The sequence below is a fragment of the Callithrix jacchus genome, chromosome 9 (genome assembly GCF_049354715.1).
Source record: "Callithrix jacchus isolate 240 chromosome 9, calJac240_pri, whole genome shotgun sequence".
Classification (NCBI taxonomy): domain Eukaryota; kingdom Metazoa; phylum Chordata; class Mammalia; order Primates; family Cebidae; genus Callithrix; species Callithrix jacchus.
The window spans coordinates 67,643,820-67,661,663 of NC_133510.1; the positions used below are offsets into that span (position 1 = coordinate 67,643,820).

The 17,844-nt window shown below is 53.7% G+C and overlaps 1 protein-coding gene across 1 annotated transcript in view; it reads left to right on the plus strand.

Moving 5' to 3' along the window:
- FIGNL2 (fidgetin like 2) overlaps positions 1-15,968 on the plus strand; it is a 32,230-nt gene extending 16,262 nt beyond the window's left edge. The window contains exon 2 of the mRNA XM_035256721.3: positions 11,429-15,968. Within this exon, the coding sequence (XP_035112612.1) occupies positions 11,440-13,401 (1,962 nt within the window). The 5' untranslated portion in view covers positions 11,429-11,439 and the 3' untranslated portion in view covers positions 13,402-15,968. The remainder of the gene's footprint in view (positions 1-11,428) is intronic.
- Positions 15,969-17,844: the final 1,876 nt, after the last annotated feature.

Below are 17,844 nucleotides of genomic sequence, written 5' to 3' on the forward strand. Positions count from 1 at the left end.
AGTGAACAAAGCAAAGTCCCTGCTCTCATGGAACTTTTTAGTGTGTACACAGACAATAAAGCAACAAATAGAATTGTCCCCTTCAACATGTTCTTCCATAATTTGATGGATGAGTGCTACAGAGAACATCAGGTTGAAGGGGACAGTGTCTGCTGAGGCAGCAGCTGAGCAGAGACCTGAAGCTAGGAAGTGTGTGAGCCCAGGGAAGGTGTGTTCCAGGAAGGACAAAGGCAGGGGCGCTGAGGTGGGAGGCAGCTTGGTGGGAGGAGCTGCGGAGGCCAAGGTGTGGGAGGGAGGAGAGGCAGTGGCAGCAGGTGAGGCTGAGGCGTAATGGAAGCCGACCAGGAGGACCCTGTAGGTGAATGAGAGGACATTGGCTTTTATTCTGAGTGAGATGGGAACACTGGGAGCTTCTGGTGAAGAACGACTTATGGGACACGTTTTCAAGAGTTACACTGGCAGCTGTGTTAAGAAACGAGGACAGTATAGAAAGAGGGAGGCGAGATGGAATTGAGGCCAGGCATGGGGGCTCATGACTGGAATCCCAGCACTTTGGGAGGTCAAGGAGGGAGGACTGCTTGAGCCCAGGAGCTCAAGATCAGCCTGGGCAACACAGGTAGACCCCAACTCTACAAAAATTTTTAAAAAATTAGCTGAATATGGTGGCCCACCACACCTGTGGTCCCAACTACTTGGGAGGCTGAGGTAGGAAGACTGTTTGAGCCCAGGAGGTCGGGGCTGTAGTGAGCTGTGATCACACCACTGCACTCCAGTATGAGCAGCAAAGTGAGACCCTGTCTCAAAAACACCAAACAAAAGAGAGAGAGAGGGGCTGCTGTTGTCGTCCAGGTGAGAGCATCCCTGGAGGTGGTGAGAAGTGATGGCATTTGGGGTAGATTTTGAAGCTAGGACCAAAAACCTGATTTGCTGTTCTGATGAGTGAAAGAGAAGCTAAAGATGACCACAGGGTTTCAGGCGGAGCCACTAGAAAGGATGCAGCTGCCATTTCCTGCAATGGGGAAGACTGAGGGAGGGCTAGGTTGCGGGTGTGGGAGCCAGAAACTTCATTTTTGGACATGTTAATTATGCCAATTAAATATTTCAGTGGCGGTATCAGGAAGAAGGTTGAATAAAGTGCGCAGTGCAGGGCAGAACTCTCAGCTAGAGAACCATGTTCAGGAAACATCAATACAGGTGATGGTAAAAGCCAGGAGATGGGATGGGATCATGCATGGAATTACCATGAAGAGGGAAGAGAAAGCTGTGGGACTGAGCCCTAGGTCCGCAGGGTTTAGAGGGGAGTGGGTGATGGAGGGCAGCCGAGAGGCTTTGGGAGGAGGGGCAGGCAGCAGGGCCAGGAGAGTGCAGGGCCCTGGTTTTACAAGAGGAGGGCTAAGCATGAGATGCAGCTGTGTGGTTATGAGGTAAAGGTAGTGGGATGTTGGGGGTAAATGCCTGCTGGGAAGGGGTTCAAGAGGGAATGGAAGGACAGGAATCAGAAACAGTAGCATAGACAAGGTAAAAGCAAGCAGAGGGAGAGAGAAGGTAGCTGGAGGGGGTTTAAGAAATTATTCTGGGTCCAGGCACAGTGGCTCACGCCTGTCATCCCAGGACTTTGTGAGGCTGAAGCGGGTAAATCACCTCAGGTCAGGAGTTCAAGATCAGCCTGGCCAACAAGAAGAAACCCTGTCTCTACTAAAAATCCCAAAATTAGCTGGGTGTGGTGGCAGGTTGGCATGAGAATCGCTTTAATTCAGGAGGTGGAGATTGCAGTGAGCTGAGATCTTGACACTGCACTTCAACCTGGGTGTCAGAGCAAGACTCTGTCTCAAAATAAATAAATAAAATAAAATAAAATGAGCCAGGTGTGGTGGCATGTGCCTGTGGTCCCCAGCTGCTCAAGAGGCTGGGGTGGGAGGGATGCCTGAGCCTGGGAGGTGGAGGCTGCAGTGAGCTATGGGCACACCACTGCACTGTAGCCTGGGCAACAGAGCAAGACCTTGTCTCAAAAATGTATATATATTCTGGGCTTTTTTTCCCTAAAACAGAAAATATAACAGCATATTTGTGAGCTGATGAGAATGATCCAGCAGAGAGGGAATGGAGCATGCAGAAGGCAGAGCTGAGGGAACAATGTCTGTTGAAAGAGAGTGTGATAGGTGCATAAGAAGGAGACAGCACACAGCTCACACATCCTCTAGTCTTATTGCCAAGCCGGACTTTCTCTAGCGTCCCCAGGAAGGCTGGGGGTCAGCTATAGCTGGAGTGGCCACAGAAGATTCGGGAAGGAGGCAGGCCTGGCTGCCGGCCTTGAAGGATGGGAGAGTTGGCAAGGCAAGGCCACCTCAGACGGGTGGGCTATACAAGCAAGGCCTGAATGGGCAGGAATACTTTTTTGGTTTTGCTGTGGGTGGGGGGAGGGTTCCTTTAGTCCCTTAGGGGAAGGAAGGCTGGTGTACATTGCATTGTTGGCTCTAAAGGGCCAGAGAGGCCTGTGATGTTCACAGACAGCAGAGGACACGCAGAGATTCACTCCCACATTGGCCATGCGTCCTGACCATCCATTCCCGGTCCTCGAGCTCATTTTCCCATGCCCTTCTGTTATCCCCTCTCTGGCCAAGGAGTGCGCTTAGGGGCAGGGAAGGAAAGTGTTCGGATCTCATGCCCTTCTCAGGGGTGTACTCCCCGCCTTGTATACTTGCCTTTCCACAGTCTGCAGAAGTGGGAGGAGATCTGCTTTCAGGTCCCAGCTTGGCCTCCAGAAGGTTGTGTGATATGGGGCCAGCCACTTCTATCTGGCACTTTTGTTTTGAGATGGAGTCTCACTCTGTCACCAGGCTGGAGTGCAATGGCGTGATCTCAGCTCATTGCAACCTCCGCCTCCCAGGTTCAAGCAATTCTCCTGCCTCAGCCTCCTGAGTAGCTGGGATTACAGGTGCCTGCCACCACGCCCAGCTAATTTTTTGCATTTTTTAGTAGAGACAGGGTTTCACCATGTTAGCCAGGCTGGTCTCGAACTCTGACCTCAGGTGATCTGTCCCCCTTGGTCTCCCAAAGTGTTGCCATTACAGGTGTGAGCCACAGCGCCCAGCCTGGCACTGTTTTATCTGCAAACAATACCTGCTTAACTGGAGTGCTGTGGGGAGTGGGGGCCAGCACTCCCTGCTCAGCTCTGCTCCTTTTTTCTTTTCTCCTGGAGCCTCCGAGCTGAGACCTACTGTCCCCCACATTCCCCAGTGCCAGCTGCAAAATGAATTCCTGACTCCCCAGCTATCTCTGAACCTCCAGCATTCTTTCTTTTCCTCTTTTTTTCTTTTTTAGCTATAGGACCTTACTTTTTAAAAAATCTATCAAATACATTTATTCCTGTAATTCTTCATTTGCACAGAAAATCAACAGTTATCTCTGTTTGAAGGGTAATACAGGCTGAGTTCGGTGCTCACACCTCTAATCCCAGCACTTTGGGAGGCCAAGGTAGGTGGACTGCCTGAGCCCCAGCATTTGAGGCCAACCTGAACAACATGGTGGAACTCCATCTCTACAAAAACAAACAAACAAACACATTAGCCAGGCTTAGTGATGTGTTGCTGGTACCTGTGGTCCCAGCTACTAAGGAGGCTGATGTGTGAGGATGGCTTGACCCTGGGAAGTTGAGACCGTGGTGAGCCAAGATCCTGCCACCACATTCCAGCCTGGGCAATAGAGTGAGACTCTGACTCAGAAAAAACAGGGTAATACAGTATTTTTAATAAAAAGTGTTTTAAAATAAAAACGGGTATACTTACGGTATTCAAAATGATGTTTTGAAATATGTATACATTGTGGAATGGCTGAATTGAGCAAATTAACATATGCATTACCTCACATACTTATTTGTGGTGAGCACACCTGAAATCTACTCTCAGTAATTTTTTCTCTCTTTTTTTTTTTTTGAGACGCAGTCTGGCTCATTTGCCCAAGCTGAAATGCAGTGATGTGATTTCAGCTCACTGCAACTTCCACCTTCCGGGTTCAAGCAATTCTTCTGCCTCAACCTCCCAAGTAGCTGGGAGTACAGGTGTGTGTCACCACACCCGGCTAATTTTTGTATTTTTAGTAGAGACAGAGTTTCACCATATTGGCCATGCTGGTCTTGAACTCCTGACCTCAGGTGATTTGCCTGCCTCGGCCTTTCAAAGTGCCAGGATTGCAGGCACGAGCCGTAACAAAAGGCCTACTCTCCGTAATCCTCAGGTATATAATACACTTGTATTAGCTCTAGTCACCATGTTGAACAACAGATCTCTGGAACTTATTCCTCCTAACTGAAATTTTGTCTTTTGACCACCTTTACCTCAAACCTCTTTTTCCTTCTTCCTCTATCCCACTCTTTCATTCCTTTCTTTTTTCCCTCCCTCCTCCTCCCTCTCTCCTTCCCCCTTCCTCTTCCCCCCTTCCTTCCTTCCTCCTTTTTTTCCTCTCTTCCCTTCCTTCTCTCCCTCCTTTCTGAGGAACCACTTTATCTTCTCTTCCCTGTTAGGTGATCAAGTCTGCCAGCATGGGTCCCAGTGTGGTCCGGTTTGCCTCTCAAGCTGGGAGTCATACCTGGCACACGGTGGCTGGCACACTGAAAGTATCACAGAAGTGTCTAACAGCTGGAAGGCAGCAAGGCAGCGTACTTGCCGAACATGGGCTGCGGCCTTGGAAAGGAAGAGTCATGCAGCCACCCCGCCGCCCCCAGCATTGAACCCTACTCATGCTAGACCCTGTGCTGGCTCCAGAGCATCCCCTAGGCAGGTTCTGGGGGCCCAGGTGTGCTGGGGGCTATTCTCTGGCCCAGAACTGGGGGAAGAGGTTCCTGTGTAGTAGGTGCCAGGGCTGTCAGGTGACCAGTCCTCCCTTGTTACCCCTCCCTCTCCTCTCTTCTTGCAGTGATGGGTTGGGGGGGGGGGTGTTGGCATGAGGGGGAGGGCCTAGAGGAGGGGGTACAAGCTCTGCCAGGCAGCCAGAGACCCCCTGGGGCACCCGTTGTAAGCAGTAGACAAAAAGCCTGGGACAAAAGGCCTGTGGGAGCCTTGGTGAATAGATTAATGAGATTTCCATAAGGGAGGCCGACAATGGGATTCTCCCTTCCAGCCTCTTTGTTCCAGGCTGAGATAATGGAGCTTGGAGGAGGCTTGCCCAGAGGCATGGCCCCTTCTCCAGGAGGGCCTGGAGCCGGCTCACAGCTGCCCCTCCTTGCCTACCCTGCCCCCAGCCCAGTTTGGCCCAATCCCTTCCCTCCCGCATGGGTGACGGAATCCAGAATCAGAGCATTTCTGGAAGATCTGGAAGGGACCTTAGGGGTCTCCAGGGGTTGGAAGTGGGTGTTATGCTGTGTGGTTGGGGTTTCTTCCTTCCTCACCCTGTACAAATTTATTTCAGTGTTTCTAATGAGAAAGGAAGGTTGGAAATCTACCAATCTAAATCAATGGTCTCAATGGGCAGATGAAGGAAGTGGAGCTTAGTGAGGTTAAGTGTTCTGGCCATGGTCACAGAGTGACAGCTCAGGGCATTTGCTGCTGCAGGAAGCCACGGTGGGCTGGGGGGGATACCTATGGCCTGCACTGGGCCCTGTGCATGGAAAGCCTGTGATCCACAGGGATGGGAGAGGCACCTGCAGGACCCGTGGGCAGCAGGACTACGGGGGAAATCACGCTTCAGTGTTCTGACCAGCTGTGAAGGCTGAATCATACCCCATGGATCTTGAAAGACTTCCTAAAAAGAGGGGAGGGGTTTTAGGAATGACTTTACTTTTCTTTTTTTTTTTTTTGAGATGGAGTTTCGCTCTTGTTACCTGGGCTGGAGTGCAATGGTGTGATCTCGGCTCACAGCAACCTCCACGTCCTGGGTTCAGGCAATTCTCCTGCCTCAGCCTCCTGAGTAGCTGGGATTACAGGCACGTGCCACCATGCCCAGCTAATTTTTTGTATTTTTAGTAGAGACGGGGTTTCACCATGTTGACCAAGATGGTCTCAATCTCTTGACCACATGATCCACCCGCCTCAGCCTCCCAAAGTGCTGGGATTACAGGCTTGAGCCACTTTACTTTTCTATCCAATAGTTCTTTCTGTAACTATTTATTGATTGACTGTGAGTTTGAAGGGCTGTGTCCTGTGGGTAGAATCAAGCGGGTTCCAGCTTCCTATGTGTACAGCAGCACTTCACCCCAAGGTCTGCAGAGAAAGAGCTGCTTCAGGAACAGGACCTTGCTCCCCAAACTGGGCAGTTTCAGAGAGAGAGCGTTTTCTCCATAGAGACCCAGGTACCATCTGGGAAAGCCACAAAACCCAAAATAAGGAACTGCGTGCCCAGCCTAGGATGTGTCTGGTTATCTGATGACCTTCACAGGGAGAGACAGCTCTACTGGGGTGTTTTACTGGGCAAGGTCACACATTCTCCTGCCTGGTCTGAAGGTTAAAAACATAGCACCTGGGGCACAGCCACTGCTTCCACAGGCCCAGGAAGTGAGTGTTGGGGAGTGTAGGTGTGCAGTGTGGAATGGCCTCAGGCTCCTCTCTGGCTGTAAGAACAAAAGCCTGGGCCACAGAGCCCCTGCAGGCAAGTGGTTCCAGGCCTGGGCTTTGAGTCCTGTCTCCACTCTGTCACAGTCATGTGACCCTGAAGATGTGTTCATCTCTGTCTCTCAGTCTCCTCATCTGTAGACTGGGGATGACAGTAACAGTACTGATCCCAGAGCTGTCCCAAGGGCTACATTAGAGATGTAAAAACAGAACAGGCACTGGTTCTGCCCCCAGTGCTTGAGTTTTGGGGAAATGTTGTGAGTACTGGCCCGTCACATTAGAACTGAAAGGAACCTCTTTTCACAGAACATTCACCAAGTTTCCCCCAACCCTAAGGGGAAATAACTTGTTTAGCATCACTCAGCAAGGTTGGGGCACTGCTTGGGTTAATTTGTAATTTGTGCCCCACATTGGACTGTGTCCATTACATACATTATCTTTAAATCCTCACAGCCACTCAGCATGACCTATGTTATGCCCTTTAACAAATGGAAAAATTGGCTGGGCACAGTGGCTCATGCCTGTAATCCCAGCACTTTGGGAGGCTGAGGCAGTTGGATCACTTGAAGCCAGGAGTTCAAGACTAGCCTGGCAAACATGGCAAAACCCTGTCTCTACTTAAAAAAAAAAAAAAAGTACAAATGGGGAAATTGAGGTTCAGCAAGAGCGAGGTCAGGCAACCTGCCCAGGATCACACAGCATGTGTCTGGGCCTGGATTCAAATTAGGTCTCGAGGATTCAAAGCCTACACTTTCCTCCATGTCCTTGGGGCCTTTCCTCACCTCCAGCATCACTGATCATTGGAGTGTGACTTGTGAACTTGGACAGGAAGCAGGGGGTCCCCATCCTGGGGAGATCCTTCCTGAGACCCCTGTGGGAGGCAAAGTGGCAGCAGGCCCAAGGTCTCTGTGTGAAAGCAAGAGGGCTGTAACTGACCTGGGGGTGGGGGAGGGAAGACAGCATTTTCCATCTATGGTGGGCAAGGGGAGGAAGGCCTGGCAGGCCTGGGTCTCTCAAGAAGCACCCAAGTGAGATCACACTTTAAATGTGTGCGTGCCAGGCACATGCATGAACACAAGCACCTGTGCCTGCAACTGTGCACGCCTATGCACATCCCTGGTGTGCATGTGCATGTTGGGTGTGTACTCAGACTCATGTGAGACAGTATTCTGTGTGCAGGTAAGGCAACCTCGCCCACTCTTCTCAAACTTCTGCCCTCTTCCTGCCCTTAGGTTGAGACTGGTCCTTGGGTGGCTAAGTTCTTTCTCTTGGAAGGCATTAGAAGAAAATGTAGTGCTATGGAACTTAGTTTAGTAGAAGATGCTGACCTGGTGTCCTGCTTCCCGGTTAGACTATTGAAAGGATCTCTAGCAGATGCCATGTCCCTGCATCTAGACAATGATACCTTAAAAAAGGATGAAGAAGGAAAAAGGAATGAGCTGGTAGCTAGTGGGGAACCCAGGGTCAAGTGGGGTCATTTTGAAGATGGGACTGAATTAAGCTAATTGTGGGGAGGGACCCAGTACCTAGATGGAGCCAAGGGCTGGGATGGATGGAACCTGAGGGCTTCCGGGTGCAAGAGGGATACAGATGTAAAAGTAAAAAGAGGGCCAGAGGTAAGAGAGATTTACCCAATGCCTTCCTTTTTTTTTGGCCCTGGCTAAAATGGGAGGAAATTTACCTGGAGTGGAAGGGCCGGTATCTAAAGACTGAGGATCAAGATCAAGTGGTCTAGATGGAGTGTCATAGACAAAGTCCCCTCTCTGGAAGGGCTACAGAGAGGGGCTGAGCCGTGGAGTACAGAGATATTGCAGGTATGAAGCTGGGGTGGAGGATTGGAGGTGGCTTACTGGAGTCCATAGTCTCCGAGGTAGAGCAGTTCTCAGTGATGGCCAGGGTCAGAGGATCTTCAATGGCGGGTGGAGGTTTGAGTGAGGATTACTGAAGGACAGGCCAGGAGCTGGGGAGAGGGAGCCTGGCTCAAAAGTCTGGGGGATGAGGGAGGGATGACATCACTGACAGCATTAGGAGCACAGGGGCTGGCAGGGGGAAGGAGATGTGTATGGACAAGTCCAGATTTGAGCCTTCTTCATTTACTGTTTGTGCCCTTTCCCCAGCTTGTCCAGTGTAATATGCTCAGGGTAAATGCCATCATCAAGGTCAAATATCTTTTTTCCATGTTAAGTAAGGAAACAAAGCACAGAAAATAGTGAATAGAAAAAAAAAAAAAACAGATTTGTGGTTTGGGTAGTAATACAATACTTGCATTTGTGTAACTTTTTTTGTTTGTTTTGAGATGGAGTCTCACTCTCATTGCTCAGGCTGGAGTGCAGTGGTGCCATCTCAGCTTACTGCAACCTCCACCTCCCAGGTTCAGGTGATTCTTGCCTCAGCCTCCCGAGTAGCTGGGATTACAAGTGCCCACCACTATGCCCAGCTAATTATTGTATTTTTAGTAGAGACAGGGTTTTGCCATGTTGGCCAGGTTGGTCTTGAATTCCTCACCTCAGGTGATCTGCCAGCCTCAGCCTCCCAAAGTGCTAGGATTACAGATGTGAGCCACCAGGCCAATAACTTTGATGTTACCTCCTAAGTCTCTGCAGCCAGAACCACTTATGATTTTTGATGTTCCAGGAAATTACCCTCTTTCACAGCAGGTAATGTCTCTGATCTTTGGAGATCCTTCTCAGCAAGAGCTGGAGGGCTGCACATCTGTCCCCAAGGACATCGCACTCAGCTCTGTTAGTCTCTGTTCTCCCTCTTGCCTGGTGGCCAGCATCACCTCTCACATGGGGGCGGGACAACCTTGAGAACTCACGTCCCTTCCTTTTTAAGCTTTGTATCTATGGCTCATGCCTTCCCTAGGGGAGTGGGGATGAGAGTAAATTACTTTCAAAGACTGTCTTCTCCCACTGATATCAGGTCACAGCCACACGAAGTAGAGAGCCATCAACAGGGGTGGGGATGCTGTCAACAAGCTGCTGCTAGGAAGGCCAGCTGTGGAGAACTGAGCAGAGACTGGGTTACCTTCAGCCTCTTCGTCTATAAACACCCACTGTCAAAGCTCTGGTGACCCAATATTTCTTGATGTTCTCTACGGACTCGAAGTGTATGGTTATGTTGGTTGTGAACAACAGCTCTACTACTAACAGGGCACAAATCACAATTCCAGGGGAGCAGACACTAGATTTACAGCAGTTTTCCAGAAGGTGGCGGTAAAGTGCCTTGAGGAAGGGAATATGGCATGGGAACTAGCACAGCCCTGGCTTTCTGAAGGCACTGTGCCCTGCATAGTGATCTGGGATGCCCTACTCACTTTGTCTGGTCGACCTGATCCCTCACCTTTCATGGTCCAGCAAAGGCACCACCTCCTTGGGATGTTCCCCTGAGCCCCAGTGCCCTTGGTATATATACCTCCATTTTCTCACTTCACAGAGGCCATTGTCTGTCTACTCTACCTGGTTGAACCATCCTATTCACCTTTCAATCTTTCCCCATGCCTAGCAAAACACTTGGGATTTGCTCCATAAAAATCTGTTGAAAAAATAATACTGAATCTATGAGAATATGTGAACCTCTTAAGAAACTTGTCTTATCAAAACCTGAGCTTTGAGAAACCATCATCAGCATCAGCTGTCTCTGGTGTGCCATGGGCCTCTTAGCCTTTGAGATATTTTATCAGGCTGGCCCACAGGAGCTATGTGCCTAGGCAGAGCCATTCCCCAAGCCCAGGATCCCCTTTACCAGATTGTTTGGCTCATGCTACGTGGGGCTAAGGGATAGTTATCAGGAACAGCCACGGAACATCTCTGCTGTGTTCACAGCATGGAGGGCAAGAAGGAGGTTATTACGTCTCACAGGTCTGCTTCCTAAGGACCACGAAAAAGAGTTCTATGATCTCTAAGACAGGAACACTTTTGCTTTTAAGTACAGTGTTTTTTACTTTGCAAAGTGAGTCTGACTACCTCTCCCTCTTTATTGGCTACTGAGAAGCTTAGAGACAAATTTGTGGTCCATATCCTATGATGTGCATTGTTGTGTATCAACGTTCCCCCCTCTTCTCCAGCATATGACCTATCCGTTCTACATATTTTTGTATTGTGGTGAGCCCTATTGGGAATGAAGCAGGTGGTAGTACCTGCCGCAGGCACACAGCTATTACACGCAGCTGGGTCTGGAATCCAGGTGCTCTGACTTCATCAGGCAGAAGCTAAAACCAGTGGGAAGGAAATGCATGCTCCTGGTCAGCCACTGAGGTTTTCCATGGATAAGGTAGTGCCACACACCAGCATCTCTGATCTCAGGCCCAGAGGGGGCTTTGGAATCTCAGGAAAGGCTGAGGTGAACAGAGCATTTAGGAATAACAGACTTCTGGGTCACTAGGCCGATTCTGGCAAGCCTCATACATCTCTTTACATAACCCTGGTGCCTCTGTAGTGGCCAGCACACAGTAGGTGGGTGACAAACATCTGTTGCTGAGCTTCACTTGAGTCTGACTATTCCCAGGGCTGAGGTGTCTCACCCATTGTCCAATCCTTCACTAGAAAGTAAGGTCCGAAAATAAGGATCACGTGTCCTACAGAGGACATGGCTGGAGTGGCCAGGACAAAAATAATAACCATTGCTTACAAAGTCAAGTTAGGGTCAACCACATCGCTTCCAGACCCAATTGCGCGCTGAGAAAATAGTCTCAACTTTAATCATAGGACATAAGGGGTATTTGGTCCCTGGAGGGAGGGCCCCAGGAGAGTGGGGCGGTAGGTGGTGGAGGCCGGAAGCCCAGCCTGTCACAAGCCACCGTCTAGGCGGAATGGCCTATGGTTAGCAGTGGCCCGCTGGGTCCTCAGCATCTCGATGTCACCAGCCCTCTCGTCTCTTGCCCGCAGCTCTGTTGAAGATGCACTGGACACCGGAACACGCCCAGCCCCTCAACCAGTGGCCAGAGCAGCACCTGGACGTCTCCTCCACCACCCCGTCGCCCGCCCACAAGTTGGAGTTGCCCCCTGGCGGTCGCCAACGCTGCCACTACGCTTGGGCACACGACGACATATCCGCCCTCACTGCCTCCAACCTCCTAAAGCGCTACGCAGAGAAGTACTCGGGGGTCCTGGACTCTCCCTACGAGCGTCCCGCTCTGGGCGGCTACAGCGACGCCGCCTTCCTCAACGGCGCCAAAGGGGACCCCGAGCCCTGGTCAGGGCCGGAGCCACCCTACCCCTTGGCCTCACTCCACGAAGGCCTCCCAGGAACCAAGTCGGGTGGTGGGGGCGGTTCCGGGGCCCTAGGGAGCTCCCCAGTTTTAGCCGGGAACGTCCCTGAATCCCTGTACGCCGGCAATGCGTGCGGGGGCCCGTCGGCGGCGTCGGAGTACGCGTCGGGTTACGGCGGGGGGTACCTGGCGCCGGGCTACTGTGCTCAGAGCGGCGCGGCGCTACCCGCGCCGCCCCCGGCCGCGCTCCTGCAGCCCCCGCCGCCGCCCGGGTACGGGCCCTCAGCGCCGCTGTACAACTACCCCGCTGGGGGCTATGCGGTGCAGCCCGGCTATGGCGCGCTCCCGCCGCCCCCGGGGCCGCCCCCGACCCCCTACCTGACCCCAGGCCTGCCCGCGCCCACGCCTCTGCCAGCACCCGCGCCACCCGCCGCCTATGGCTTCCCCACGGCCGCGTCGGGCGCCGAGGCCGGACTGTCGCTGAAGCGCAAGGCCGCGGACGAGGGCGCCGAGGGCCGCTACCGCAAGTACGTGTACGAGCCAGCCAAGGCCCCCGCGGCCGACGGCGCCTCCTACCCAGCCGCCGACAACGGCGAGTGTCCGGGCAACGGGTTCCGGGCCAAGCCGCCGGGAGCCGCGGAGGAGGCGTCGGGCAAGTACGGTGGCGGCGTCCCCCTCAAGGTCCTGGGCTCCGCCGTGTACGGCCCGCAACTCGAGCCCTTTGAAAAGTTCCCGGAGCGGGCCTCGGCTCCCCGTGGGGGGTTCGCCGTGCCGTCGGGGGAGCCTCCCAAAGGTGTGGACCCTGGGGCCCTGGAGCTGGTGACGAGCAAGATGGTGGACTGCGGGCCCCCAGTGCAGTGGGCGGATGTGGCGGGCCAGAGCGCGCTCAAGGCGGCGCTGGAAGAGGAGCTGGTGTGGCCCCTGCTCAGGCCGCTCGCCTACCCAGGCAGCCTGCGCCCGCCGCGGACCGTCCTGCTCTTTGGGCCGCGGGGCGGGGGCAAAGCGCTGCTGGGCCGCTGCCTCGCCACGCAACTGGGCGCCACGCTGCTGCGCCTGCGCGGTGCGACACTGGCTGCGCCCGGCTCCGCTGAGGGCGCGCGCCTCCTCCAGGCCGCCTTTGCGGCCGCACGCTGCCGCCCGCCCTCAGTGCTCCTTATCAGTGAGCTGGACGCGCTGCTCCCCTCCCGGGACGACGGCGCGGCGGCAGGGGGCGCGCTGCAGGTGCCGCTACTGGCCTGCCTGGATGGCAGCTGCGGCACGGGGGCCGAAGGCGTGCTGGTCGTAGGCACCACCTGGCGGCCCGCGGCTCTGGACGAGGCGACCCGCCGGCGCTTCGCTCTCCGCTTCTACGTGGCGCTGCCCGACAGCCCGGCCCGCGGGCAGATCCTGCAGCGGGCGCTGGCCCAGCAGGGCTGCGCGCTCAGTGAGCGGGAGCTGGCAGCGCTGGTGCAGGGCACGCAGGGCTTCTCTGGGGGCGAGCTGGAGCATCTGTGCCAGCAGGCCGCGGCCGGGGCGGGCCTCCCGGGGCTTCAGCGCCCGCTCTCCTACAAGGACCTGGAGGCGGCGCTGTCCAAGGTGGGCCCTAGGACCTCCGCCAAAGAACTGGACACGTTCGTGGAATGGGACAAAATGTACGGCTCCGGACACTGACGGCGCGCGGGGAGGCCGCGGGAGCCGCTGCTCCTCCGTCCCCACCGCCTCCTCGTGGGAGGGTTGTCACTGACTAAACCCGACTGACAGGGGCCGGAATGGTGAATGTGGGGTGGGGGACAGGAGGGCTCTGCCGGTGCATTTTTTTTTTTTCCGTGGGAAGGAAATGCTTCTGCCAGGCAGATAGATGCCATATGCGCCGTGTACTCAGGTTTTTCCTATTTATTGTGGACTGGAAGCTCGCCATCTCCGCCCGGCAGACCGGGCAGATCCGGCATGGGCTGGCACCCGGGGCCTTAGGAACTCCTGCTCTCTTGCCACAAGGCTTTTGTCTCCTCGCTATCCGAATGGCACCCTCCTTCTCCCTTATTCTCTCCACCCCTTTCTCTGCATTCGCTTGGTTTTCTCTCTCCTTTGCTTTGTCACTGACACCCCCGCCCCCCCATGCTGGCCCTGTTTCTCTCCTGCCCCTCCCTCCCCAGCTCTCCATCCCTCACCCTCTGTACATCATTCTCCATCCCTGGCTCTCCAGCATCCCTGGGCTTCTTGGTCCCTGAGCTTTAATGCCTCTTTCTGCCTTCTGTTCTCATTTGGACTGCAGTGGCCCTTTGCAGGAGCTCTGGAGGCCCAGGGACTGAGGAGGAGGGGAGGAGGGTTACCTCTCACCCATCTGAAACCTAGGGTCTAGGGATCAAGGAAAAAATTCCCCAAGGAAGGGGAGTTTTTTGTTTTTGAGGCGAGATCCCAGAAATGTAGCTTGTTTCATATTTTAGGCTTTTTATTTTTGTAAGATGTGTAGAATATGCTGTTTTTCTTTTTATTTTGACAACTCAGGAAGAAACTGACCTCCGAAAGAATGTTAGACTTTGGCTGCTCTCCTGTGTGCCCCCCTACTCCTGCCCTCGCCCCTCCCCCCACTCCATTCAGGGGAGCAAATTCTCCCAGACACTCAAAAGAAATGGGACTTATGGGGAAGGGGAGAGGAAGACCAGAGGCCTCAGTGAAACCCTAGCTATTCCTGGGCAGAAGCAGAATGTATTCCTAAGGGCTTCCTCCCCAGGGCCAAGGCCTAGGCATGAGTGTGGGGAGTGGGCTGTGGGGTTTGAGAGAGGGGAGGCCTTATTCCCCTCCTGCTGCTCCCCGTCCCCTCCCCCACTCCCACCCCTCCGCTGAATGTTTTCTGTGAAGGGCTATCCAGAGTTAGGATGCCTTTGCCCAGTTTACTTCCTGAGACCCAGAAAGTAGGCTGGGAGGGCCCAAATGTGAGGGTGGCCTAAGCAGAAAGTCTCCAGAGAGGTCCCGTCACCTGGCCCCGCCTTGGCAGAGGTCCCCAATGACTTATACTAGGAGAATTCCATCTGGGTAAACAGTCTGGACACAAAATCAGCTACTGGACCTTAGCCGCTTCTGCTGGGAAGCTCTGGGGAGGGATGAGCATCCCTTACTGAGGGGGCTCTGTGAGGAAACATGCCTCCCCCATTCCCCTGGAGTCCTAGGTCTGGAGCACCAGAGATGGGAGAGGGGAGGGAGATGGACAGGGCGTTTCCTTTGACCTGGGGGGAGGTCTCAGTCCTGCCTGAACATTCCACCAGGCTTGGAGCCCTTCTCTCTGAGAACCACATTCCTCTCCTTCCCACCAATTTTCCCTTGATGAGGCTTTAGCAGTTTGCTCCCCCACCCCACCCCAGCCCATTTCACAACTCTGATCTTTGGTCCAAAGTGGGGAACAAGCCCTCCCCGCCTCTTTTTCTCTCTCCCACCTCAGCCTCCCTTCCAGTTCCCTGCCTGCCCGTAGGTTTCCTACAGAGTCCACTGCCTCTCCTCCTGGCTGGGAGGGTGTCTGTGGGTGACCTTTCAGGGACCCTGGCACCCCGGGCCTGTGCTGGCCAAGGAGTGCTGACTGGAAGGCTGCTCTGCTTTCCCCGCTTCCCTTCCCTCTCTCTTTGGAGCCAGCCGACTGCAGGGCTTTGGTGCCTCAGAAGCAGTGGGCTGCAGGATCACAGCTGCAGGCTGCAAAAGACCCTCGGAGGGAGCATGGAGTGAGGGGTTCTCTCTCAGGTGTGTATGTTTGGGGGGTGGGGGGTGGAGGGTGTCAGGGAAGTTGGGGAGGGGATCCCAGCCTTCCCTTCAAGAGGCAGGCAGCTCTGGGAGGTGGAGTCCCCACCACTTCCTCTACTAGGCTCCTCCTGTTCCCCAGGCTTGGGGAGCTTTGCACAAGGACACCCCCCGCCCCCCCCCCCCCGGCCTAGTGGCACCTACCTCATGGGCACTGGGGCAGGCAGGTAGGGGAAGGGCCGGTCCAGTTCTGGCAATGTTGGGGGGGCATACCAAAGAATCCAGGGGCAGGAAGTGGGGAGGGCAGCTTCCAAGCTGGCCACTCCCCTTCTTCTACCCAGACTGGGGCTGGGATCCTCTCCTCCCACTGTAACCATTTCTACCTCATTTTGCTGCGTGTTGTACATGGACGTATTTATCTCCTGTCTGACGATGCTCTGCAGTTGTGGTCTACCTCAGAAGAGACTGTATTTTAAAAAAAAGTATTACACAGTATTAAAGTGATGACATGTGGTTTGCAGAAAATTTCTTGGGGGCAGTGGAATGTGGGAGCCCTCTGGAAGATGTTTGGGCACCCAGCTCTGCTGGTGTCCTGGGTGGGGTGTTCCTAATGTCCTCAGGAACAAGGACTCCTGTGACTCGCTGTGACACAGTCAGTGCCTACAGGAACGGGCACTGAGGGTGGGGTGGGGGAGAGAAGTCCTGGGTAAGGGGCCCTCCTGCCGTTCTGAGCTCTGACACTCAGCACTGGGGCAGACTTATTGTATCCCCAGAGCCACAAAATAGCGGGGCAAGGAAGAGCTCACATGTTTGTTAAATGAGTGAAGAAATGATTGCATGGAGGAAGTCAGGGTTGCTGAAGAGGCGGGGGCATCCAGAACCTGCAGCAGCCCTTATTGAATAGAGCTAGGGTTATACTTGTATTCCATTCTCAGGGGAGATAAAGTGGGCAGAGGGCAGGGTGTGGAGACAGCTAGTTCCAGTATTTCAGGTCACGTGGTGTCCTTTGTCTACCATCGCCCCATCCATCAGTCCCCTAACACTATCTGTGACAGCTCATCATAACCTGGGAGACTGAACAATCTAGGAAGGAACACTTGCTGAAAAAGCTCTGTAGAGATGCCCATGAGAGATGTGGACCCACAACTGCTAGGTCCTTGAATACGCTAGGCAAGTTTTTAAGCATGCCCAAGAGCACAAGGGCAGTGGTGCACCCAGGCTCCCTGCTGTGGCTCACTGCACACTTACAGGAGGCAGGGTGAGCACCAGCGAGACCCTGCAAAACAGAAAAGGACACAAATGTGAGTGTGCCTGGAGGTGGGGGCTCTCAGGCACTGCCCCAGAGTCCAGTGACCACAAGCCTCTCTGCTCTTGGAGGTCCAGACCCACCTGCCCCCACTCCTCTTCTCTGTTTTGCACCTTACTGTATGCAGACATTGGGCTTGGCACCGAGGATACAGAAGGGGTCAAGCACCGCTCTGTTCCTGGAGAGTCCATGGTCTAGGTGGGAAAAGCTCAAAAACTGATCAGTTAAAAAATACAACTGGGCCGGCCGTGGCGGCTCACACCTGTAATCCCAGCACTTTGGGAGGCTGAGGCAGGTAAGATCACCTGTGGTTGGGAGTTCGAGACCAGCCTGACCAACATGGAGAAACCCTGTCTCTACTAAAAATACAAATATTAGGCGGGTGTGGTGGTGCATGCCTGTAATCCCAGCTACTTGGGGCTGAGGCAGGAGAATCGCTTGAACCTGGGAGGTGGAGGTTGTAGTGAGCTGAGATCATGCCACTGCACTCCAGCCTGGGTAACAAGAGTGAAATTCTCTCAATAAATAAATAACTATAACTGGATAAAGCTACTGGGGGTGGAGGACCACATCAAATTAGTCTTTGTATTCACACACCTAGTGCAATTATCTGGTACACAGAAGATACTGAATAAATGTTTGTTGAACAAATCCTCTAATTTCCAGATAAGTGCCCTGGTGGAGGATGCACAGGTTATGTCAAGAATGCCCAGAAATGGCTGGGGATGCGGTGGCTCACACCTGTAATCCCAGCACTTTGGGAGGCCAAGGAGGATGGATCATTGAGGTCAGAAGTTCGAGACCAGCCTGGCCAATATGGTGAAATCCAGTCTCTACTAAAAATACAAAATTAGCTGGGCCTGGTGGTGCGTGCCTGTAGTCCCAGATACTCAGGTTGAAGCACGAGAATCACTTGAACCTGGGAGGTGGAGGTTGCAGTGAGCCAAGATCACGTCGATGATCCAACTTGGGTGGAGGCTGGAAACTGCATTATATGTGCTGTGCCATGAGCCTTGTGTTACAAGTTAGTGAGGGCAGCAGTCAGAGGAGTGAGGCTGGAGGAGTCAGTGGGGACCTCACCA